This window comes from Leuciscus leuciscus (assembly GCF_965113295.1).
Source record: "Leuciscus leuciscus genome assembly, chromosome: 3".
Taxonomy (NCBI): domain Eukaryota; kingdom Metazoa; phylum Chordata; class Actinopteri; order Cypriniformes; family Leuciscidae; genus Leuciscus; species Leuciscus leuciscus.
The window spans coordinates 39604991-39631751 of NC_138727.1; the positions used below are offsets into that span (position 1 = coordinate 39604991).

The window sequence follows — 26761 nt, forward strand, 5'->3', positions numbered from 1 at the left end:
TATTTCCTGTATTTTATTTTATCTATCTCTGTTTTTCTTTAACATCTTGAAATTCTTGAATACACATTTTTTATTATACTAAATCAGTTACAACTTAAACTTTGTGTGAGTGACTCATTATTGTTGGGACATCTTATTCTCTACCGGCGAATTCTAGGCTTCTGATTTGACTGGTCCATACGCAGACATTGTCTGTATCAAATTTAGTGAAGGGTTACATAGTGGTCCTCGCATGAACTACACAGAAGATGCAACCATGTTGTTAATATAATGCAACACTCATAAACATAAAAAAAAACACACTGCACTCACAAATATAGAGTAAAACAGTTTTGTTGAACTTTTTTGTATTAAAAGTATAATTATCATTACTACTCACATTGTTCACTGTCATTCTTGGCAGTGTTATTTTAGTGTTATTTATATACTGTAGTATTAATATTGTGAATCAGCTTTTATTTTATATTTTCAGTTTTCATTTAAAATTTAGTTTAAGCTTTAGTTATTTTATTATAATCAAGTTCTGTGGATGTCATTTTTATAATTTCTTTATTATTCTGTTTAGCTTTTTTCAGTTTTAGTTTTAGAAATTTACTGAAACTTAAACTTATTTTATTTCAGATTTATTTCAATTACCACTTTTAATTGTATTCATTTTAGTTTGTACTTAGCAATATCAACACTTATTGTATGATTGCCTATCATAGAAGCTTTTGGACAACCATTTGTATAAGGGCACACTTGGCGATATAACATGCTGCCTACATAGACAGCTTATAAAATGATAGAACAAACCTTTTGGAGTTATTAGTAGTAGTAGTATAAATTACATTATAAATAATAATTTGTGTAGCATGGATATATTTAATCATTTTATTTTAATATTTTTGTATTTATATATAGTATGCATAATTGCATTTTAATATGCAATGTTTTGTCTTTCTTTTATTGTATTTATTTATTTAATTTGAAGAACTCTTCAAGGGTAAGGCTGATACTCTGCGCACTGATTCTCTAGATGTGGTCGTCCAAATGAAACACTCAGAAATCAATAGTTCTTTTATAAAGGTCTAACTAGACAACACATAATGGTCGGTCAGAGAGACAACACGGTTGCGATGCGGTCTCTTTCTCTGAAATATTCTTACAAGCAAGGACAACACGCACGCACACGCTTGTCTCAACCTAGCATGAAACTCATGAATATTATTTTGACATCCTTGGCTAACTAACAGGGGTCTTCTCTTTGAGAAAATAAAAGGCCTCACAAAGGAGGAGTGGTTCTTTAGATAATTGCAATTAGTATTTTTGGCCGGACACTGTGTCTTGGCTGGGATCCAGTTCTGAGAATTGAGTGCTGGAGCATTGGCCAGTTCTGGCTGCCGTCCAGGAGCTGCTGCTGGTTTGACTGTGTGTTCAGACCATGAAGGACTAGTGAGGACCAAGGGAAGTGAGGAATTACATGACAGGATATTATTTCCTGCAGACGCTGGGAGTCCCACACCGCCAGCCTGGTGTATAAAACAACCCCCTACCTTCCCATCCGGTCCTTTATGCTGCTGTCTCTTGCCACTTTTCTACCGAAAGGGTGGTGGAACTGGTGGCCACTTCCACTCAGGTCCAACTGCACCTCGAAGATACAAGGTGGACTTGACAGTTAGGGAAGGATGGGTACAGAGGTGGTTGCCATATTCTCAGGGGAAAAAAAGGCACAAAATCCATCACTGGGATGATACATTTCCCAAATATACTATATTAGTATATTTACCCAATATTAGTATATTAAGTATATTTATAGATGGGTAATCCACAGCATGTGCTACTAATATTTACATTCAGTGTACTAATATGCCCATTTTAGGAGTAAATAAGGTACAAAGGGTGTACCTTTTGAAAGGGTACCACCACAATGACAGCTTTTGTGCCTTTTTTTCTGAGTGGATGCACCAAAAGGATGCAAACTCATAAAATGAATACACTATTATATAATGTATTGCATATTATATAATGATTTTGCCCAAACATGTATACAGACTAAAAGCAAACAACAGACTATTATTTCAAAAACAAATATGCGTATTATACAAACTCATAGCCATTGATTAAAAAAAAGTATATAATGTTCTATGTTGAAGCTTATTTACCATATCTTCTTCTTTATCTTGTGTCTATGCTACATTAAAAATTATTACTAATTGTGATAAGGAATTTTTATGAATCGATGCATAATCATTTCAGAAAGAATCAATGCATCAATGAATATTTTTTTTCCCCCATTGGTACTCTTATGCACACATTATCACTTGCAACCCTCAAGCATTTAAGTCTTTACACTTTTAGCCGCACAGCTAAACACACACGCGCAAGCACACACTTGAACAGAAGAGCGATCCATCAAAGCATTCAGGGCTGTCAGGGGTAAACAGGAGAAAAGGGCTGTAAGCAAGAATCTTCTAACACAGATTTGATTTGCCTCGATTTACCTAAAAAAAGAAGAAGAGAAGCCCGCTGATATGGTTTCAGTCGCATTGCATTTGCCAGCAGGCATATGTCACTTTAGCGCCGTCAAAATCCTTACTCATGGCTGCTGTGTAATCTGATTTACCAGCAGAGGATGAGATGCTTGGAACACCAATTCTGAATTGTTATCAAAACGGCTTTGACACTCCTATTAGCGCCTTTCATCGAGGTCTGACGTGTCACCAACTTAAAAACTCTCTGAGCAATATTCCGGTGTTTTTTTGTCGGATCCGACATTTTTGGCAGAAGGGGAGGAGGGAGGCAGCCAGGTTTTTAGCATCCAATCTGGCCAATGCTCCTTGCGCAGATGCTTTTCTGATGATGGAAGCGAACAAACACGAGAGAGAGAGAGACCTTTTCTCAATGCACACGTGTATTCACGTGTACGCACCGATCCGGCATTGCCAGATGCATTGCATGATGGGTAATCTGAGGGCTGCAGGCAGGCAGAAATTAGACAAGGAGGTATTGCGCATAGAGGAGCCATCTGCTAGTTTAATTACACTTTTTCTGTCATTTTTCACCCACCTTTTTTTCCCCCAGGTAAACTGGCCTAATGATTTACATGGGAACATGAAGTTCAGTAATGAACTCTGGTTATTCCGCCAGTGCTTTGCGGTGACAATTTCATATGGAAAATTCGACGTTACTTTATGAGTGAACAACAGAAATACGGCAACCTCCAATTAGGACCCCTCTCCGTGTCCGCTGACATTTTTGGGGTAATTGTGTTTTCGTGATGGGAGATTCACAGGCACATGATGAGGACATGAAGCGGAAGCTTCTAAATGTCCAGGAGATTGGCCGGTAAAAATTCAAATTACAAAGTGTGTGTGATGTCAATTATTCAAATAGACGCTATTTTTAAAATAGTAAAAGAGAGACCAAGGCGGTATGATTTGGGGCCAAGGGAGCAGAGGGGAAGAGGGAACCACAAATCATGTTCTTCACGCTGGGAAATAACAAATACCAATCTAACACTTGAATGAGCCCTAACTCTCTGTACATATTTTGCCCTGACATTGCCTTTCAAGCCAAGCATTAAATCCTTATCCATTGCACACAGCACTGATAACTTCAAACATGAACAGCAAAAAGGACTATGTGTTTGTGTATATGTGCGCTCTGCTCAGAAGCTTATTTGCCCCTGTCCGAATGCTAGTCTAACCTACCTGATTTATAGAAATCTGGCAACCAGAACCCTAATGTCACTTTATACTTTAACATCAATGTACAAATGACCCAGTGCATGGCTCACCAAACTCTCTCCCTTTTTCAGGTGGCCAACCTCGCCTGTTCCATCTCCAACAACGAGGAGGGTGTGAAGTTAGTGCGCATGGCAGCTACACAGATTGACAGCCTGTGTCCTCAGGTAAAAGGCCTAAACCTTTGCTATCCACCCAGTGTTCAGTTTTCTAGAACCTCTTGCAGCAGTTTTATATGGTGGTGACAAATCGGAATTCACTATAATGCACCTTATTTGCAATATTCTATATACTTCATTTTACACTGTTTGCCTGCCACAACTACCATTGCACTATTACCGGTCATGGAAAGCACACAATTTCCTTTAGAAGAGATGTTTGTGTAATCTTTTTTTTATGGATGGTGGCAGCAGAAGAGCATATCCAGGCACATATCCAGATCCGTCATATTTATTAAAATATTACTCACATTTGAGGTTTTTAGCTATATTCAAAGTCAGCAAGAAATGCTGTTTGCAACCCATTGAGAAAAATTGTGAGGAATCAGTGAGAGGAAAAATTCATTGGAAACAGAAAAAAAGAGCTTGGTTTTCATTACTCCATTTATTTAAAGAGATAACATGCACACTGGTAATCATTCATAGTAAGACTATGAGTGTGTATTAGAAAGGGTATAAGGAAACAAATAGGGTCAATTCAAAGTCAGAATGAAATAGCATTGGGGAACAAAATATTTGTAATGTGACATATTTATGAGAAATGTTGAGAAATCTGATTTTATCCATTGAGAATTGATTGAATTGTAAAAAGTTTTCTCTTTAAAATGACAGATGGTTGCAAGGGATATGTTGGAAAAAATGAGGGCTTGGTGACGTCATGCCCTAACCAGTCCTTCATAATAAGTGTCAAAAAGAAATCTGCCCTCACCATGTACTGATTTGATTATGTGTAAGGTTGGACTGGAATTAAAGGTTCCAGTAGAATTGAGGTATTAAGATTCAAGAAACATTTTCACTGAAGTCCCCTCTAACAGATCTCGCATTGTGAGTGACCCCCCTGCAAGTGAAGCTAACACACAAAAAACCTGGAAGTAATTGTGAGATGTTCAAAATTGTTTCCTCAAAGTACTGTTACAAGTTAAGTTACTAAGATAATTTGACAAAGACAAATTTGACTCTACAGTAGCAACCTCTATCAACAAGAGACCTTTAGATTTTAAAGAATCATCATATGACTCAAAGTTGTCAAAGCAGCAGGTATTCTGAGGATTATAGGTTTATAAGGATAAATAATTAATTTACATTTTGACTTAAAACATGCACATGGTTTGACTCCAATGTCTTCTGGCTAGTAAAAAAACAACTGATTCACACAACCGTTTGAACAGTAACTTTTGTAGTTTCTCTTGAGTTTTGTTAAGGTTCAGAATGATACCGTTATGCTCCTCACAGGTAATCAATGCAGCCCTGACCTTGGCCGCACGCCCTCAAAGCAAGGTGGCTCAGGACAACATGGATGTTTTCAAGGACCAGTGGGAGAAGCAAGTACGCATCCTGACTGAGGCCGTAGATGACATCACTTCCGTTGATGACTTCCTGTCCGTTTCAGGTAAAACTGGAAACAGATTACACAAAATGGAAACAAATTAAATTTTTTCCTGTGTCTATATATTACACACATCTGCATAATAAGTGAACAGACAGTGTGCTTAAGCTATGGTGTATGCGGGTTATTATGGCCTGGTTTGACAGACAGGGCTTCGATTAAGCCAGGATTAGGCCTTAATTCAATTAGGACATTTAAGAAGCTTTTATAAACGTGTCTTAGAAAAAAAACATTACTGGTGTGCATCTTAAGACAAACCATGACACTGACATATTTTAAGATATGTCAGCACAAGTTGCTTTCAAAACAGCTCAAACATGCAGTTAAGTCTGGGAATATAGGCTTAAGCCTTGTCTGTGAAACTGGGGGTACATGGTTTTGTGAGATCACCATTGAGTACCTGCTGCCTGGTGGTGAACAGTAAATCAAGCAACCATTCTGGTTTCAAACTATTACAACATTTTAAGTCTTTAAGAGCATTTTAAGTATAGATTTTTTTGTATAATTTTTTTTATTTTTTTATGTGAATGTCCATCATCCCCCTCTTGACATCTAAACTCTCCACACGGAGTACGGTGGTAGAATATAGCAATGTCTATTTTTCCCTCTTTATAATGGACACTCTAAAATGTCAGCTGCCTCCACCATCAAAATCCCATTATCTTGAATGGGAATGTCCATCTTACTAACAGATGGAGAACAGAACACTGGATAGAAATGTGAATGGCCATATAATTTAACATAAATATGAACAATTATGACCCTTTGTATGTGTAGCCTTGCTTTACTTACACTGTGTTACTTTTTTGTCCACGGCACTAAGTCTTCTTGTTTTGCAGTGATTAAAAAGATTACTATTATGGTGCCAATTACTGAGTCTGTGTGTAGTTTCACATGAGCATTGGACTCAAACCTATGTATGGCTTATATAGAGAATGTATGGTTTAATTAAAAAAAATATAACTAAATTATATATTTAAAAATAAAAAGGCTTAAACACATTGCCTGGTGTAGAAGATAATTAAACCGCTCTCTAGTATGGAGTTTTTTTTTTTTTTTTTTTTTTTTGATAGGACACCATTTTTGCTGATGAATAAGGTAATCATGTTTAACTTAAAGCAGCACTCAGTAGCTTCGGGACTTCTTCGCTGTATTCTCGCTTTTTGCTCGCAGGTTTCTCTCTAGAGCTCCCCCCACAGCTTCGGAATAGATATTTGACAACACTGTCGTAAAAACTCGTTGGTGATTCTCAGACACCAGAGGCTATAGATCAACGACATCAAAGCAGATGGGACGTTCTTTAAAACGTCGTCTTCATTCGGGTTCGGACAGCGTGAGGGAGCGCAATAATGACAGCATTTTAGCAGATTTCTTTTGGCCGTAAAGCAATTGTTTACATCGCGAGACCTGATACCACGCGAGACTTCCTGACGCAGCGGCCGGCGGCCCGCCGGCTCAAAGTTGCAAGTGCGTATTTTCCGCTCACGGGCACCAGGGGGGTGCGAAACGACCACCATTCAACCCGAAACAAGTAATATAACCATTCCAATGACTCCGAAGCTGTTCAGTTAAGGTAAAAAAAGTTACTTAGTTCACCTTTAAGTGTTTCATCTTGTAATTAATGTATAAATGAAATTATTTAATTCCCACAGTTCTTTTCATTGCAAACGAGGCACACCAACTTCAGTCTCACCTTCCACCTTAGCTAAAACGGGCTCTCCTCTACATCAAATTCTCTTTTTTTGCAACATTTTGCTGGATAGTGTATTTCCTATCTGGATCTGGCACAAAAACGATTAGAATGAATACTACATTCTCATCATATAGCCACGGATTTCAAGGCAGGGATTATAATAAGTCAATACTAAATACACAGCAAATGAATAAATGAAATCCTGGTTGTTGTGGGCCAGATCCTTTTGTATATCTGACAGGTCTATGTGGGCTGTATGAAATGAAGCAGGAGGAAATATTGGTATGCATCCCACCTCCTGATGTCCAGAATCTGGTGTAAGCAGTGCATTCCAGTTTGGAAATATTCGTTTGAAAATCTGTGAAGAAAACATGTCAGGATTCAACAATAAGGATTTATTATTATTATTTCCTGAAAATCTGGTCTGGTCGGCCCAGTGTTTGAGATTAGTACTTGCCCTGTCAACATTTTCACTGGACGCAAAAGAAATATACATTTTTTGCAACATATTTTTGTATGTGTCAGAAAGAATTTATTGGACACACATTATTTATTAATTTTTTCTATCAGCAAAAATATTTTCCCAATCTACTCTATTCATGAGTATATTAGACAACTACACATATTAGTGACAAAAAAATTCAATTTACAAGGCATAAAAAGCGTATACCGTTTATGATCAGCCAACACAAAACATATTTACAATGCAGCACTGGCTCAATAAGGCATGTGACAGATCTGTCAACTGGCCCGAAACGCTCTCACATTGGCTCATGGCCATCTTTATTGTTGAGCCCTGCATGTGCTTGTGAAATTCAGATATAATTGATATTTTCTGCTTGCAAAGAAATCAATTACATGTCATTTCTTTCACAGGAAAGATGTAAACAGTGTGTTTTGCAAGAGCAGGGAAATCATTGATACTTTTACATGGAAAAGGATATAAAGGCTGAAGATCTTTTTAATAATAGTGCATATGTGCTATACCAGGACATCTGAATAGGTTTTCTTGAATCTGTTGAGAAAAATAAATAAATACTGTAATTATCTTTTTCCCCCTTCTTTGCATTTGGTTTAGCCTTTATGCAAGATCATTCCTTGTTATTCAGCTGCACTTTTTTATCTAAATCTAAACACGCTTATAGATCATTTAAGGCAGTGCACTTTTGACCGGTTGCCATAAACAAAGCATTTTTTTCCTAAGCTACTTAAAGAAGGCTCTTATCAGAACAGGAGACAAATAACACCCTCATTAGGAAACCAGTGTTTAATGAGGTCAACCCAGAGAAGCACTTTGAAAGCTTTTGGTCTGTTGTCTTGCAAGTAGTTTTAGGAGAATGTCGGAGCAGTTAGTGCACATGCTCCAAAATACAGAGCTGTGGTGTTCATGGGTGATTCAAGTATTCCGTCAAAGTCCATGTTCCTTTTTTTACATTTCAGCATGAAAAAAGGTCTGCAAAGTTACAAAGCACAAAGTCTTAGGGGAGTTATTCTCTATTTCAGTAAGCACTGTTTCTGAACTTCCTCAAACTTTGTAGTTAATTCCGATGAAGTACACGTCACATTCATATTCCTCATTTAAATAATTACCGACCAAGGCATACGCAAAAAAGGAGAAAGACCTGGTTGAGTTGCCTTTTTAGAGTGATGAAACATGACATTTTCTAAACATGACCAATCACAATACACTGGTCCAGCCGACCAATCAGAGCACACTTGGAGCTTTTCGGAAGAAGGGGCTTCAATGGGACAGGAACTAAACAGAGCATTACTGACAGACTGGGAAGAGAGGTGTTGCAACAATGTAAAATATGTGAAAAATAATGGGGGTTTTTTTTAGCATCCAAGCATGTAAACCATTCTATTAACCCCAAAAACAAAATCAAGACTTTGTTGGGCCTCTTTAAAAGGGAGATACAATCTTTTTCTTTTTTTTTTCTTTTTTTTTTTGCTACTTTACATGCTTTTTTCTTGCTTTTTTTTGTAATGCTTTAAAAAATGTCAAATGTTACTATTGTTCTTGGACAACAATAATGCTTGAAAGTGTTCTACATTTTTTATCTCATCTCTCCACAGAGAACCACATTCTGGAGGATGTGAATAAGTGTGTGATCGCCCTGCAGGAGGGGGACGTGGACACACTGGATAGGACAGCAGGGGCGATCCGGGGCCGAGCCGCTCGAGTGGTGCACATTATTAATGCTGAGATGGAGAACTATGAACCTGGCGTTTACACTGAGCGTGTTCTTGAGTCCATCAAGCTCCTCTCTGAGACTGGTGAGAAAGATCACAAACACACCTGAGTCCTGAACTTATCTTATGCTCACAAAAGGATGAACTTATGGTAGAGATGGGGACAGATGGACAGAGGAGACCAGGAAGCTCTTGGAAGAAGGAAGTTAAAGGAGAGAGGGTAGACAGATGAGAAAAGATGGTGAGGCCGGAGATACCACCTGTTCCCTCCTCTGGCACTCATCCTTTGCTCATTCATTTTTCATCTGTTTTCCCCCAACCCCTCCACCTTTCACAGTCTAGTGCCAGCATTCAGGAGGTGGCAATTTAGACTCTGACAGACAAGGCCGAGGGCCAAAACATACCAAGTAATGCAGAGATTTGTGCATAGCTTTTTCCCAATGCTTTCAAGTCACAATATCTGACAGGAAGCAAAAAAGGCTGCTATTTTAGGTGTTAATGTGTAAGAAACATCTCACCTGACACTTTTTGATGTAGTTGTTCCATTTAAATGCACTTCTACGATTGTTTGGAATCAACAAATGGAGGGTGGCTAGAAAATGAGCACTCAAAATATTATTATGGCGGCAGCGCTTTGTCCTGCTTCTCTTGTTCTGTCTAAAACATTACATTAGACTATTCTGACAGCATGCTTTGTTTAGAAGAGCAAGCGCTATATGAGAGGAAGAAAATAACAGTCCTGCTTTCATGGTAGATACTGCAGTATTTTTGTTATTATGAAATTACCACTTTAATCATATTACTGCTGTTTTGACGGCTAAAGGCAAATGCATATTTGTGACGTCTGACCAACTGAAGATTCAAATGGAGTCATAATGTTTCCAAATTGATCTTCATTGGTTCTTCTCATCATCTTCTACTCATATGTCCCATAAACTTTTTTTTGTTTCTTCACATCACTAGAATATTTATATGAAACTTCCAAACTAAGTCAAAGTGATGTGATAATGAGTAGTCTGGTGGTTAGACCTTGAATTGAGGTCTAACCACCAGGAATTGAGCCACTTTCAGATCAGATTGTGTTGGTGCGTTTGCACTGTATCATGATTTACCTCATTCCTATAAGTGGGCGCAATTCATTCTTGAGAAATTATCTCCTTTTTGTGTATTGTATTATTAAAAAAATGTAACTCCACATTAGAGAACATGAAATTTCAACCGGAGAGTTGATACCACTATCTGTATAACAGTTCTGTACAGTGAGACACATGTACTTAATGTAACTTATCCGCTGCAATGTATGAAAAAATATGTTTAATTGCATAATTAATTTCATAATTTTATCTCCTCCTTTATTAGAGCTATTAGAGACTTAATCAGAACCAAACACAATACAGTATCCTACATTTCATTACCGCCTTCAGTGAAATAAAATAACCGTCTTAGTCTTTTTTTTTTTTCTTTTTTTTTTTTTTCAAGATAAAGAACTCTTTTCCGGAAATCACAAGTTGAACAGTTAATGCTCGCTCAGCTTGAATGGAAAACTGTTCTGCTAGTCGCTTCAGTAAAACCAAGAGGAATATCTGCATGCTTGATTGAGAGTGATAATTGAATTGTGAAAGGGCTGGACGCCCAGACTGGCTCTCATCTTCTCTGTATTCACTTTGAAGAGGCGGTTCTTTTTGTCAGATTTTGCCCTTTCCCCTCTTTCTGTCTTTGTTTTGGGATGTTGGTGTGCCACCCAGGGCTGTACGTCATCAGGAAGGAGGGAAACTGGGAAAGTTGTTCCAGGCCCTTTGATGAGAGGGACCCACTGAGTTCTTCTGTGAAATAGCCTTCATTAGGCCCAAGGGAGGGAGGGCCACCCATAAAAATTTAGTCTGATGCCCCGTGAATTCAAATGACGGACATGGTGCCACCACATAAATGGAATTGAACCATAAAGCATTGCAGCATTGATTCTTCTAGAACGTTCATTATTGCACAAGACTTGGCACGCAAAATGTCAATGAATTTTTGAAAGTTTGAAGGTTTGGGCCAGGCGTAATGTTGAGGTTAGCGAATTAGTATAATAGAAGCGTATAGCATTTGAATGTGTTTTCCATTTAATTAGGATGTTTGCTACTCAACTAAGTGGCTTTATCAATTTAATAATGGAGGGAATTCCCAAGCATAGTGTTCTAGTGGGCAATGGGAGTTAAACCGCAGGTACTGATTTGTACTTTGACTGAGTTTTATTCTGATTTCTGATTATCCACTGAGGGGAGGGGAGGGGGGGGGGGGGGACGTTTTGTTAAAAATGTGTCAGCCAGGACAGACTTTTTTTCTTCATTTCAATCACTCTCAACAAAAAGTCAGACCATCATTCTTACAATTCACTAACTTTGTAAAAAAAACTAGCTGTACCATTTCCTCAAAAGTGCCTGACACTTTCTTTTCAATTTCTTCAACTTTTTGGTTTGGTTCCTTATCGGTAGACAGCCTAATTAGGACATACCGAACTTTATCCTGGCCTTTTTTTTTATCGTCCCAAGGCAGTGTAAATATAACAAAAGTGCAGCTGGTCCAAAGCTCTATAAAGATACACCGTTGAAGGACCTTCAGCACATAGCACCCACGAATCTCGAATCGTGTCCTTGAGCCTGAAAATCAATAGTCTAATAGCAAACCCGTGATGACTTTCCCCTCTCTTTATCCTTTCCATCCTTTCTCCGATCCAAACTAATCTTCATGTGGGAAAAATTACCCCATCATTAAGGTTATGCTCAGCCCCCCAGTAGATTAAAAATGAGAAATATGGCTGATGTAATAGTGCCAAGAAGGCATGAGTAGCAATACTGTCATAGAGTATGGCAGAGTGAGTAGGGCTCATGCCAAAAGGGTGACCATGCAGAGATGAAATGTGGCCACCTAATCACTGCCCCCCGTCTAACACACACACGTAGACTCACACATGATTTTTATGGCAAATATAGTGTTTCACTGACAGGTTGAAGGGCATGTTTGCTCAGGTTCTAAAAACAGCAATGATTTCATACATCCAAATGACCCCACAAAATGTTATTCCTCAGCATATCACGACCCAAGAGTCTGCATGGTGAGACACAGGAGGCATGCAAAACAACAAGGATAATAGAATTAGTCCATGCCTGCCCGCTACAATGAGTCCAATAGTTTGTTCATGAAAAAGAAAAAGGAAGAAAGAAAGAAATACTGATCCTGAAGAAAGGGCAGTGCTAACTAATTCCACAGCCTAAGGGGCAAAATGTAAATGAAACCAAACTACTAGTGACCTCATTTTTTTCAAATGAATTTGTTCTCCACTTCGAATTACTTGCAGTGTTTTGTAGGGCCTATTAGCATTAGGAATGTCTCATTGCGTTTTCTAGTATTTCATTTTGAGACCATTAGGCTGGTCTGACCTCAGCCTCTCGAAAATAAAACCCAGTTTAAATGTGCATTTTGAATGATAGAATTCAAAATACAGTCTCAAAAAAACAAAAAACAAAAAACAAACATTTGAAGGATCATAGAACATATCTGACTGCTTGCTTTATCTGGCGTTAAACACTTTAAGAAAATAATCCCTTCCAACGTGGTTTTCATTAGCTCCTTTCATCATTCCTCACTGGTCTGAGTTAAATTTGCTCCTCACTAACAGCAACTTTACTCATTAATGGTTTGAAGAACATTTAAATATTTCTATTTAAAAGTCACTGCAAAATTCCCTAAAGCTCATTTTACGCCTCTCCAATAAGTGGATTAAAATGAATTAAATATGTGTTAAAGCAAGACTGGGTTGGAAAGAAGAAAGGAAATCAAATAAAGAGCCTTTACCGCACCTTTTTGAATGTTTTGCATAATTTTGTAATTCTTATGTGTTCATTTGAAATTCAAATCTAACCTTTTCTGCATTAGCCGATAGACATTCTGAAATTGTCCATTTTAAAACGCAAATAGGCAAAATGGCTGTCAAAATGGATCATCCACTGCTCCCCTTTTAAGTCAATCTCAAGTCGGATGCCTATAATCAAAACCATCAGAAATCTCAAGACCGGTCTTTTCTTCAAAATCTGCATCTGCCATTATTGTGATTGGCTCTCTGGGCTTGGATTTGGTTAGATGGTTGATGGCAACACTCTAAAATTTTCTTGTCACAGAAGTGTGCTCACAAGACCCACCTTCCCCACGGAGAAGTGTATCTTGGGTCATAATATCCCAGTTCCTCGCTTTTAAAAATCCTGAGACCTCCTCCTCTCCTCGATACATGTGTTGAATATTTTAAGAGCATCTTTTTGCAGTTTGCTCAAGGGTTTAATACGAGGCTTTTGCCCATCTTTTTTTCATCAACCACCAAGTGGTCTCGGGCGTTGATATTAGATCACAATACAGTTTCCCTCCACCAGTGACATTGTCATGGAAACGCAAGACTTTTACGTCATTTTGGATATTATTCCCTTGATGTGCTTGGCCACAATTTCAGAGTAGGCAGACAAGTCATTCAGTGTCAGGTCCAAAGGTTGAGTGTGAATTGGTGGGCTGTGGAGCACAAAGGAAGGTACTTGTTGAATACAGTCCAAAGTAATGAGCATATTTTTGCTCTGGAGTCACCAAAGTTTAAAGCTCATGATTCATAACAGCGTTGTCGGATCCCTCTAAAATGCTTTTAACATTTTATATTGATATTTCACCAAAATGTAATTGACTTAAAAGTCTTCATTCACTGCCACTACGCAGCATTAGCCATAAGGATTTTTATCAAAACGGTTACGCTAAGGTTAAGTGGTCCAAACATATTTGTTCAGTGTAAACGCTGAAATATGGCTCATCAGAAAAAAACAGATCAAACTAATGTCACATTAGCGGACCTTTCCCAACCCTCCAGCTGCACTCAATCAATGTCTGTCAACATTGTTCATACTCAACTCTTGTTTGTCAAACAATCCCTTATTACAGCCAGCGTTTAGTGGCGGGGGAAGATCTCACTACCCGTTACTGAGGAACAAGACAGAAGGGTGAATTGAATTGAAGGCCGATGAAGTAGAGAGCAAGCGGATGTGATTTTTGGAAACACTTTACAATAAGGTTCCACTTGTTAACACTAGTTATATTATATAGTGTATTAGTAAAAAAAGCCTCTGGAGCAATTATTAATCTTAGTTCATATTAATTTCAACATTTACTAAAACATTATTAAAATAAAAAGTTAACTTAATTTTATTTTTATTTTTTATATAAATACAGAAACAAATGAATTGCTTGCCCATTATTATTGTAATTCATGTTAGTTAATGCATTAACTAACGCTAACTCATGGAACCTTATTGTAAAGTGTTACCTGATAAGATACTAATAACACTTTATTTTACAGTGTCCTTGTTACATGTACTTACAGTAAATAACAGTAAATTATGCATAATTACATGCAACTAACCCTCAACCAAACCCTAATCCTACCCTAACCCTAAAGTAAGTACATGTAGTTGCTTATTATTACTCAGTACTTAAATATATAATTACACTGTAACAATGACACCTAAAAATAAAGTGTAACCCCTGATTATTATTTTTTTTTATTGGGTTAAAGAGGTCTCACTTATGGTCATATGTTCCCATCAAGGTGAAGTGGTTAATTTGCAGACGTAGGGCACCCTTTTCACATATTTTCAGGGTGACATTTTATCATCTTTCTCTCCCGCTGCATTCCATGTCCTCGGGCCTGACTGACAGGGAGAAGATGGCAGAAATAGACATGCTTGCCTGAATTTCGACACTTAGCTTCTTAAGATCACATATTCTCCATTTTTCTCACCTCTCACTCTGTCTTTTCTCTGATATGTTTGGCACCTGAGGGAAAGGCTGACTTTTGAGGGATGTGTGTAATCCCTTTTTGAAAAAGTTTTTTTTTCTGTGTATCTGTCTTTCTGTTTTTGCTTTCTCTCAGGCTCTTGCTCACCTCAATACTCTACGTCCTTTTTTTTCCCATCAGTGATGCCGCGCTTTGCAGAGCAGGTTGAGGTCGCCATCGAGGCTCTTAGCACCAGCCCCCCGCAGCCATTCGAGGAGAACGAGTTCATAGACGCCTCTCGCCTCGTCTATGACGGTGTGCGTGACATCAGGAAAGCAGTCCTCATGATAAGAGTGAGTAGCGTACAAATTAGAGAACCACATGAGGTGCTCGCTCTTCACAAGCGGGGCTTTTACGATGCTCATTACCCCAGAGGTTTGGATTGATAAATAACAAAACAACACATCAAACACATTTCATCTGAAAATAATGTAGTGGGTTATGACTCCATCACACAGGGCAAGGGTTCTCAACCTGAGATATCTGTGAACATACTCCAGGGGATTATTAGAAGTTATATTGCTAAAAGTTATATAAAACATATCAAATTTTCTTTAACAATTCATGCCATTTTTATAGACATTAAAATGGTTTGAATTAATATTAAACGAATGGTATGTTAAGCATTATCATAATGCAGGGCTTTTGATGCCAAGAATGATCCTCCATGATGATCCAGAAAAATAAACACCCCTTTATACTGGAAGAAAAAATAGTGAGAGTGATATTATAATCTATTGATTCATCTATATTACTTGCTATTGAAAATGTTTCTATTCAGGTTCATACATCTTAACATCAAAGTAGGAAAAAGGTAATACAGTTCAAATTAACAAAATATATTTATTATTTATTAATATATAATATTTTATCAAATAAAATTTATATTCCAGAGCGTCACAGAGAATATTACCCGACAACATCAGCTAAAAAGTAGCTGAGCAAGTCAATGGGTACAGTGTCAAAGAATAGACTATTCTTATGCCAGGTTCAGACTACATGGTATTTTGTGTCTGTTACGATAGTCACTGTGTCAGATTATGTGATTTTGACTCCTTAATTCTTGTCGTGTCATGGACAAGAAACATGGCAGACTATGCGTTGCTCCCCGACCAATCGACGCTTGCTCTCTTTAATGACGTGCGTGATGTCAAATAAGGCGAAACTAGCAACTGACTTCCAGAAACAAGAGCGTAAAAAATCTGCTGAAGCGGCATATACGAGATGAAAAGATCGATTCTTGACCCCATTGCCGTTTACGAATCACCCTACGTCAAACGGGTCAAGCCAAAATCCTGCTGATATTGGGCATTAAACATATGATAGAAAAGTACTTATTTATTTATAAATGTAGAGCAGCTCTTCTTTTAGAAAGATATTAATTATAATAAAATAAATAACCTTGACACCTCTAAAAACATTTTGTAACATTGACTCCCTTGCAGCCTCTTGGGGTAAATGTTCTTAATCAAGGTTATTCTAGAGTGTTTCTAGAAAAATCTAGCTTTTGTATATTGGGGGTCTCTGTGTCTGTAGCAGTTGAAAAGCCCTGATATAGATATTGTGAAGTAATAATGCTATATGTTATCATATATAATGTATACGGTATGTCCTGGTTATACAATAAGAGTATGTTAGACTGTTGATTTGTTTATGCCTTTGTTCACTGTGTATATTCTGTTTACAGAGTTCGAATCCATTTGGTTTGAACTAATAAACACGTCTTTTTGTTGCAAAAAGGCAATTTCTAAGATGCACACTTCCTCTGTGGGAACATCAAACAATATTGAACAGTAAATAATAATTTGCCAGTAAATAATGTCAAGCTGAGTTTGGAGATGGTTTGGAACAGAGTGATAATTGTAAATAGAGATCCTACTTATTTTAACTTTTTTTTTTATTGATTCCCCGAACCACCCCCCACCCCACAAAATGAATCACAAAGATAGATCATGCAGTGTGTGTGAATGTGTTGGTGGCTGCTTTTAAGTTTTGCAAATAGTACAGCTCCCAGAGTAGCAGTGAAAAGAAAGTACCAACACACACACAGTTATTTGTCAAGGATTGTATCCTGCTGAAAAACTTGGGAAGAAAAATCAAACCAAGATGGGTTTGCGCACAAATGTACACTCCTTTTTTCATTGTCTATACACTTTTATGTCTACGTGAAATCTCGATCCACTGGGATCTTCATTAAAACGAGTAACAAAGAAGACTTTGCTAGTTTGCTATAATTTACTTTATTCAATCAAAAGAATATCTCCATAAGTTACTGCCACTGCCGCTCAGAGTGGCTGAAACCGTGGCGGCTGTCAAGATACACTCTCTTTTCTTTGTCTCCAATTTGCTCATTAGTCACTTAGTGGGACTGATGTTGAAACTACTGGTAGGCAGAATACAAGAAAACAGATCACATCTAAACCCTGAAGAACCTAGAGGCCTTTCCCCCTTCACATATTGTTTGATCCCACTTTACGAGGGAACTTTTTATATTACTCACAAGAAAGCCAAAAGGGAATTGAACAATGATGCAAGTCACTAGTAACTCAAACTGTGGGATGAATGAATTATTTATTGAGATTTGACTGGTTTAATGGTTGACACGTCTTTATGTTGGATCAGAGGTCCTTCGCCCTTCATTGTGTAGAAATGCACAGCCGGTAGTGGCGTCTGTCAAATGTTGTGCCCCAAATTGTCACCAAGTTTAGCATTAGGACAGAGGACATCGGTACTCTAGTAGAGTACATTTAAAATATAGATGGAAGGTTAAACAAGGCGAAGAAAGTTGTTGTCGATAGAAACCCAAGACTTAAAAAGTATCAGTCTCTCCAGACCAGTTTTGAAACTAAAAGGTGAAAGCAAAAATTCTATTTAGGAGACTTTAAAAGGAATAGTTCTCTCAAAAATGAATCATTCATACATCATTGACACTGTCATGTTGTTCAAACCCGTATGCACAAAATGTGAATTTCAAATAATAAACTGATCGCTCTTTTCCGTGAAATTATAAATAACAATAAGAAAAAGATTGGGTGGGTAACTGATGACAGTATTTTTTTTTTTTATCAAACGCCACAAAGTTATGGTATGGATGGCTACAAGGATGGTCAATATTATAATTTTTTTATATATATTTCAGACTCCAGAAGAGCTTGAAGACGACTCTGATTTTGAACAAGAAGACTATGACGCCCGTAGCCGCACCAGCGTCCAGACAGAAGATGACCAACTTATTGCTGGACAGAGCGCAAGGGTGAGTGACTCCTACGTGACACACGAACAACATCTCTGGTTCCTCCTGTCATTTCCATCAGGTTTACGCTCACAATACAAAACACTTATCACTCCGCTGAGCGTGTCTGCTGTAAATTACATCTAGTTTCAGAATAACAAGAGTGCCAGTCACTCAAGTGCATGCACACAACGTGTCTCTCACTTTTTAGAGAACGAAACATTATTTATCCTCCGCTGTGAATAATGGCGAGAGTTTTCTAGAAGCTAACAGGTTCATACATACATTCATATTTTTAAATAGGCATACTAAGTCAGCACTGCTCATATCCTTTTTGAAGAAAGCTGAAGCAAGAAAAATTATGATTAGAATTCTTTCAATACAGCAAGAAAGATTGATTTTTACAAATGTTTTAGCTTAGCAATATGCTAACAGCTAACTGTATATAAATCAATTAGGAGTCGAGTCTACAATGCACATCATATTACTCACAAAACATTGCTTAGAGTTGCTGCCTGTGTAAAATGTTCAGTCACTTATAAGGTTCCATTTTGGTTAGGATGCTACTTTAGAAGGGAATGCAGGTTTTGGGACAGAGCCAATATACAGTATATGTTTCATATTTAAAATAGCAAGGGACACATCTAAGATGGTGGACGAAGCAAGAGAAATGTTGATTATAATTCCTTCAATACAGCAAGTTAGTAAAGAAGTCTACTAAAATGGCAGTTTAACCAACCTTTTACCTCAGCAACCTGCTAACAGGAAACTTAATCAAAAATACAGTGAGTGTCACAACAAAAAAATATTGCTCAGAATTGCTAACTTTGTTGAATGTTCGTTCAGTAATAAGGTTCCATTTTAGTTAGGAGGCTGCCTTAGAAGGGAATGCTCTGCAGGCAGCGATGTTGGCTTAAGGAACAGAGCCTATATATAAGCTTTAGTATTTAACATAGCAGAGGATCATGTTTTATGCATCAGATGCATACATTTCCAGCAGAATCAAATGCTTTACACAAGAATAATTTTGGTCTCAGTTTTGTAAACTCTGTCTGCAGAGACTGTAGTTGTTAAAATATGATTGCAAATGAGACTTCTGGCAGTGTCACCCCCCCTTGTGTGCGTGTGTCAGCCGGCATTTGACGGCAGAGCTCACTGGGGTTCAAGGCTTAATCCACATTAGTGTATGTGTGAATAGTGCTCAGTGGGCTGCTTATGAGACATTACAAGAATATCAGTATGTAGCTGTGGAGTACTGCTGACATTCACGCGCAAATACACACCATAACCCTGTTTGATACCAATTACTCTTGAGAATAAATTATCTTCCATGAATGAGAGGAAATTATCATTTGTATTGGAATAATAGACTAGGCTAAAAGAAAAACTGCTGTGGAGAAGAAAAAACAGGGTCATTCCTTGAGAACAGCAACCAATTGACAAAATAAAATGACCGTGGAAAAACATTTCGCTCACTAGTAAACTCAGTTCAGGAGTTCAGGCGGCGCCGTATGCATAGATGCTGAATGTTACATTGAGTGAATGTTTTTTACAAATCAAATATGCGTGTCACTACTTTCATATTGATATAGTCTATGACTTTAAGTTTTATGGATTTTGAGTTCTCATAAAAGAGAAATAAGAGCAGGCATTTGTTCACTGACTCACTTTCAGACACACACATACACACTGCTCTATCTCTTTGCTCCATGATAGGATAACATTGCTGATAGGTCAGCCATAAAATTGAACTCCTGTATCTAGGCCACTTTATTTCAAATGAGAAAAATTAAAAAGCTTTTCTGAGGGATTTCTAATCCAGAAGCACACACACATGCGTGTGCAGACGTTCGGCACACAATATGAGTGTGTTGAATGAATCGGCACCGGTGCGTATGGGGAAGGATTTGTTGGAGCATTAAGCTGCCTGCACCCTCTCTTGTTATCGGTTAGGAGCCAGAGAGATTTGGGATAAGTGAATTCTGAGCAAGGCAAGAGGAAGAAATAGGCTCTCCCCCCTTCTATTCACCTTCTTTCCATTCATCACATCCACTTTTAGGACCAGAGGAGTTGGGATTAACCATGCAGCAGCATATTAATGCTGATTGGCTGCTTCAAAGACATACAAAGAGAGCTGATTGGCTCCTGGGATGGGTATGTTTCTGATTGGATGCACGGGTGGTAAAACAACTTCCAAGCTAAAACGAGACAACCTTAAATTTAAATAAAGACTTTTAAATAAGCTTTAGTTATAACCAAGCAAAAACTTTGTTACAGTCCTTTCGACCGCTCTTGCAGATCCCATCGGATAGGCTTGTGGGATATCAAAGGCAGTGATAGATACATTTATGCTGTACAAGAAAAAAAAAGATATATTTTATATTTTATTCGGACACAGTCACCGTTGCATCAGCCCTCCATTTGAAATGCCCAGGAGTGTGCGCTATCTGAAAAAGAAATCATTTTCATCTTTTAATAGCATTTTCTCTGAGGACTTCTTTTCTTTTTAGTGTGTAATTGCTTGTTAAATAAACAAGCAAAAAGCTACAAATCTTAAATGAGCAGCTGGCTCTTAATTAGCTCTTATGTTATGACATCCTTTGGCTATGATGGCGTATTGCCACTTATAAATTCAGACAAAACTGCGGAAAAGATTTCTGACTTGTCACACTACAAATTCAGACTTGTACGGCACAGACTTTTTTTTTTGCCAAAACCATCTTATGGTGATCGCGCACTTAAAGGCATTCAGAGTCCCCTGCCATGGTCCGGTCCGTCTGCTCCAACAGAACGTTGAACAAATGCATAATTCATTGACTGGTGTAAGAAGTGAGGTAATTATACATTTATCTCACAAATAATACTGCGCCTTAACGGTTCCTGTGACCTTGCAAAGAGATTAATACCCTTTTGGACAGGCTCAGAATCGCTACGGAGCGAGAATTTATTCCTTGACAAGAAGAGGGGGAAAGAAAAGAGGATGGATTTTCTCTTTATGAGCATGAGATGTCATGGGGTTTATGATTAAGTGTTAAGTTTCAAAACCTTATACAGAGGTATTTCAGTGGGGTTAAACAAAGTCAACCTAAATGGATGGTACTTTCTTCACAAACTTTTAACAAGAAACAAGGGCACGTGTTTGCACAATTGCAAAATGTGTGTAACTGATCTTTATCTTGTGTCATATCGCTACCCCTCATAGGCCATCATGGCTCAGCTGCCTCAGGAAGAGAAGGCCAAGATTGCCGAACAGGTGGAGAGCTTCAGGCAGGAAAAGAGCAAGCTGGACGCAGAGGTCGCCAAGTGGGATGACAATGGAAACGATATCATCGTGCTGGCCAAGCAAATGTGTATGATCATGATGGAGATGACTGACTTCACCAGGTACATCAATCCACATGTCAACAATGAGAATACTGGAAATAGTTAAGAGATAACGTGAAGCCAAAGGGTCTCATTTCAACCGGGGTTTATTTCGTGATAATATCGGTACATTATCCTACAAATAAATGCATTACATTGAAATATTAACACTTTCCCCGCCATTGACGGAATTTTCCGGCTTTCCGTGTTTTCACTATTAGAAGGTAGGGGGCGCTATTATGCATCTTCTGAAAGAGTATATTATCTCCTGATTAAAACACAGGCAAAAAAGAAGCAGAAACAAGCGATAGCATATGTAAGCAGATGCATATGTAAAATAACTTGATTTTCAACATTAAACAGCTTAGATATCAAAACTGCCAAATGTTACTCAATGAAATGTCAACCCAGGACGAGCTATAGGACTGTGCAAGCGTTAGGTGTGTTGATGGACTCGATTTACTCCATCTATGTTTTGTTTATCGTTCCAAATCCGATCAAGAAGTAGTCTTTGACAAAAACATGATTTTCTCAGCTTTTTGCTCAATGTTGTTTTTTTATGAAACTTACCCACATGCAAATGTTGCTAAAACTAAAATAAAGCTAGAATAAAATAAAATAAGAAGTGTTTGTTTGTTTACAAGCAGAGGGTCAGTTCTTTATTTTTATATATTGCTTGTTCAGATATTCATACAACAAAATATTCTGGCGGCCATTAAACTTTTGTGAAAATGATCAAAAATGCATTAAAAACAACACTGTCAGGGAAAGAGTTAAGAACAATGATCAAATATACATTTTGTAGATCATTATACAAAAATATTTGATCAGAATGAAGCCATGTGAAAGAGTTATTTATTATTTAGGTTACTTGCTCTTGCTGCTTCAAATCTGTTAGCGTATGTGGTGGGCTTGCTTGCTTTCATGCCCTGTGCAGTTTGCTTTCTGCCTGTTGTGAGGAATCAGCTAATGGAGTTACAATCTGGGTTTTTGTGTTACCACAGGGGCAAAGGCCCTTTGAAGAATTCCTCTGACGTGATCAATGCCGCAAAGAAAATCGCAGAGGCCGGATCCAGAATGGACAAGCTCGCCCGTGCCGTGGCTGACCAGGTCAGAATACCCTTTTATTCCCCATTTGTCTGTGAGATCAAAGCCCAGGGTTGTGTTTAAAATAATGAGCTCCTATGAGGTGTTGAATTTATTATTAGATGAGCACCATCTTCAGAACCTGCTGACTGACACTTTTTAACGTTTAATCAACTGTACCTCTTGTGAAGTAAAGAAAAGCTAAGGATATGCTTATGAGTCTTGATGGCAGCTACTATATCATGCACTGTCTTTGCTTGTTCCTGCTACTGTATTTAGTGCATTTTCATGTTCTCATGAAATATTATGCACATTTATTTATTTATTTATTTGTTTTTTGATGGAAGTCATACACGTTAGTGTTATTTGCTCATATGGTTGATTTGAAAATAGATTCTTGGCTACTGCAGGAAGCCAGTGGAGTGAGAATAAGAGATGTGTGACATGGGCCCTCATTGGCTGATTGAAGAGCAGATACGCTGTCGTGTTCTGGATCATCTGCAGACTCTCAGAATTTTTTTTTTTTTAAATGGTACAAAAGGTACTAATATGCACCCTTTAGGGGTAAATAGGGTTCAAAGCCATACATTTTGAAAGATTACCTCCCCATTGATAAGTTTTGTACCTTTTTTTTCCTGAAAGCTCAGAGGCTTGATTGGTCAGAGTGAGGGGTGAATTTGGTGAGTATTAAAGGTTCATAAAACACCCTGTTTCAGCACCAGTTAGTTCTCACCAGAGTTTTGAAAAATGCTACAAATAAAAGATGTATTAAGCTGCGGGTTGGAGGGGGAAGAAGAGAGAATGACAACGACTTCTGATTCAGTTTTATTTTGCTCTCATTGAGTTAAAAATATCAAAGCTTCCCACAAATGCACCCTGCAATTTACCATTAAATGCAACAAAATAAACACATGGTTTTATAAGCCAACCGTAACTTACACAAATGCATACATATACTGTGACAGCTATAATTTAATGGACAAATAAATGCACAACCATTAGGATTTTTACGCCATTGAAATCATATATGAACCCGCTATAATACTTTTGAGGCTTATTTTGTGGTGTTTTAATAAGCAGTTAGATCGGTTATATTTAAGGAGTTTCAAAGACCGGTTATTCTCACTGTGTAGATGAATCGTGTTTGTGTTGGAGACTTGAGGGTCTATGGAAGAAAACTGTAGAAACTGTACAACTCTCATATGCTAAACTGTACAACTTGTTCCTGTAACAAAAACAAACATTTATTTATGATTTGTGAGATCTCACAACTTGAAGCCGTCATTGGAGATCAACATGCACTCTCATTAATAACTAAGCAAGGTGTCTTTTCATAGGATAAGGACATGTAATCTCATGAATAATTATGAGACACAGGTGAATCATTGATGTACTACAGATAAAAAAATAAAAAAAATAAAAAAATCACATGACGTTAACATGAAGACAAATTTAAACCCGGAAGATCAAAAAAGCATACCAATTAGGTAGATTTTTCTCCTACAATTAAATCTAATGGATGGTAACAATGTCTTCTATTATGTGCAATACACATACCTCTGTTAAAAGCTCAGAAAATTAAGTTTAAACATGTTCTAAAATGTGAAATTGTTGAAAATGAGCAAACTTTTCAGCCACCCAGCCCACTTGGGCGAGAAGCATGGAATAGGACAAAGTCGGTAGTGAAGGAGTTGGTTGGTTTTGGTGGTCCATGTTTCAGTCAAAGGCAAAATGTTGCGTTTTGACTGACTGAAAAAAACAAAAAAACAGGGATGAACTCAACTTTGTTGCTGGCCAACTGACAGACCATGATGTGTAACAACCAAGAGAACACAGGTAACCAGTGGTGCAATTGTTTTGTGTGCAGACATGTTTAGACTTGCACCTGTGATATACTTCAGGGAAGTAGTGAGAGAACATGGTAAGATCATGACAGGAAACAAGAGAGTATTAAGAGAGAAAAGAAAAGAAGACTTAGCCTAGCATGCTGCGTGTTGTCGCTGCTTGTCGCTCACTCCACTGTTGCACAGGTAGAGTCACAGGTTTTTACACAAGCTTGGTCTTCATGCAATGAGGGATGAGGCTACAGTGATGGCTGCTCAATAAGAACTCGTTCACTGATTACTTCACTTGCCTCCACCTCCTTAATTAACTTCTACTTCAAAAGGACTGCTCTATACTAACAACTAATTAGCCAATCTTAACTTAGAAAAAATCGACTCACTTTACCTAATATCCTTAATCAAAGACACATCCTTAATGATATCTTCCAGACACATACATGTTTTGGTGGGGAAACCACAGCACAAAACCAGGGTCTTCAGGATTGCTACATATGGTTCATTTTTACATGCCAGGGCTGAGATACTCTGCCAATAGAGATCCACATTTCCTGCAGAGAGTGAGTCAGTGAGAAAATGAATGCAGATGCAGCATCTGACTATAATGATGACAAATTTGTTGAAATTCATGATTTTTTTGTTGTTGTAATACTTAAAGCCTTTATGTATAATGCATTATAAAGGTCAATAATGTACACTATAACGTATTGTATATTTTAAAATAAGTATTTTTAAAATAAGTTAAAATGCATTATAATATTTGCAGATTCTTTGTTACTGTACATCTGAAATTGGTCGTTTGCCAACGCATTATGCTTTCTAAAGGTGTAACATAAGTATTATAATGTATTTTAACTCGTATTGTAACTCTGGTTGTAATTATTCATGAGACCATGCAATGCATTATAAGGTGCATTACAAGGCCAAATAAATGCATTAAAAATACTTTTGTAATGCATTATTCTGTATACTGTGTTAATTTTTGTATTTTAAATATTTCTAGTTATTTACAGTTTTTTTTCGATTGCTAAACGACAGTGGGCTCAACTGGAGTCACATGTGCAAAACTCTAACTACAGTCTGCACAGCTGCAGTTCATGTGGACCAAACTCTAGTTCGTTTTTCATTGCTTGAACACAGTTTTCAAAACTCTACACACTTATCCCATGACTTTAACCACAACCTGCACAACACTGTGGATTTACAGCACTTTGTTCAAATGCTAACACACTGCTGTCAAAACTGTGAACCACACATTCAAAACAGAATAGATTTCAGCCTTGTGCCTTTCAAACACTGCTGACTGCAATTTCAGCTGAAAGGCTAAGCAGGTGTCTTGTTTTAGACTTGTTACACACACACACACACACATATATACGCATATAGGTAGAGCTCAGAAAGACTCATTTTGAATTACAGTATGTACTTTCAGTTTCTACCTTTTTTTTCTCTACAGACTATTGAAGCAAACAGCTTATTTTCATTTACCTTAAATAATTGTTATGTTCTAAAAAATTTTAAAAATCATGTGAAAGAATGTCACTCTTTTCTTTGAAGAAAATATTACTTGAAATCACTGAAATTGTTCAAACTGTAAAGATGAAAAGTTAGTATTTTCTGTATTGGTGTTTGATGCTAGTGTTTTTCCTCTCAGTGTGTTCTGAGTGACAGTGTGTGTTATCTCAGTGAGGGTTGTGTGTAGTGTTTGGCTGCACTGAGCTGTTTTGAGCCATGTGTTAAGAGTTGTGTTGCTTGGAGTGAGTTTTGCAGGTGATGTGAACTGTTTCGCTCAGGTGACTGTTGGTAGTGCAGACTGTAGTTAGAGTTTTGCACATGTAGCTCCAGTTGTGCTCACTGTCGTTTAGCAATCGAAAAAAACTGTAAACCCAATTACCTAAACTTTTTGGAGATTGGTCCTCCAGGAGCATTGAACACCCCTGAGCTGTATGTAATAAAGTGCATCAACTTGACCAGTCTTGTATCCCTCTTTAGAGACATATTTCCTTAAATTGACACTAGCGCATTCATTGTCAAAAGGGTTCTGCATAATAGGAATTATCCTTTTGTTGTCATCAACACTGGGACACTGATCAAAAAGATATGAGAAGCCTGAAACCTGCTGTGTCACCACTGGCCAGGCCTCGTGTTGTTTTTGTTGTTTTCTTGCAGTATTTC

General features: G+C 37.7%; 1 protein-coding gene across 1 annotated transcript in view; it reads left to right on the forward strand.

Annotated features, from left to right (window-relative positions):
• ctnna2 (catenin (cadherin-associated protein), alpha 2) overlaps positions 1–26761 on the forward strand; it is a 535329-nt gene that overhangs the window by 503481 nt on the left and 5087 nt on the right. Inside the window, exons 10-16 of the mRNA XM_082164839.1 lie at positions 3800–3892; positions 5177–5333; positions 9100–9300; positions 15206–15357; positions 18204–18317; positions 21499–21680; positions 22664–22769. Of these exons, the coding sequence (XP_082020965.1) occupies positions 3800–3892; positions 5177–5333; positions 9100–9300; positions 15206–15357; positions 18204–18317; positions 21499–21680; positions 22664–22769 (1005 nt within the window). The remainder of the gene's footprint in view (positions 1–3799; positions 3893–5176; positions 5334–9099; positions 9301–15205; positions 15358–18203; positions 18318–21498; positions 21681–22663; positions 22770–26761) is intronic.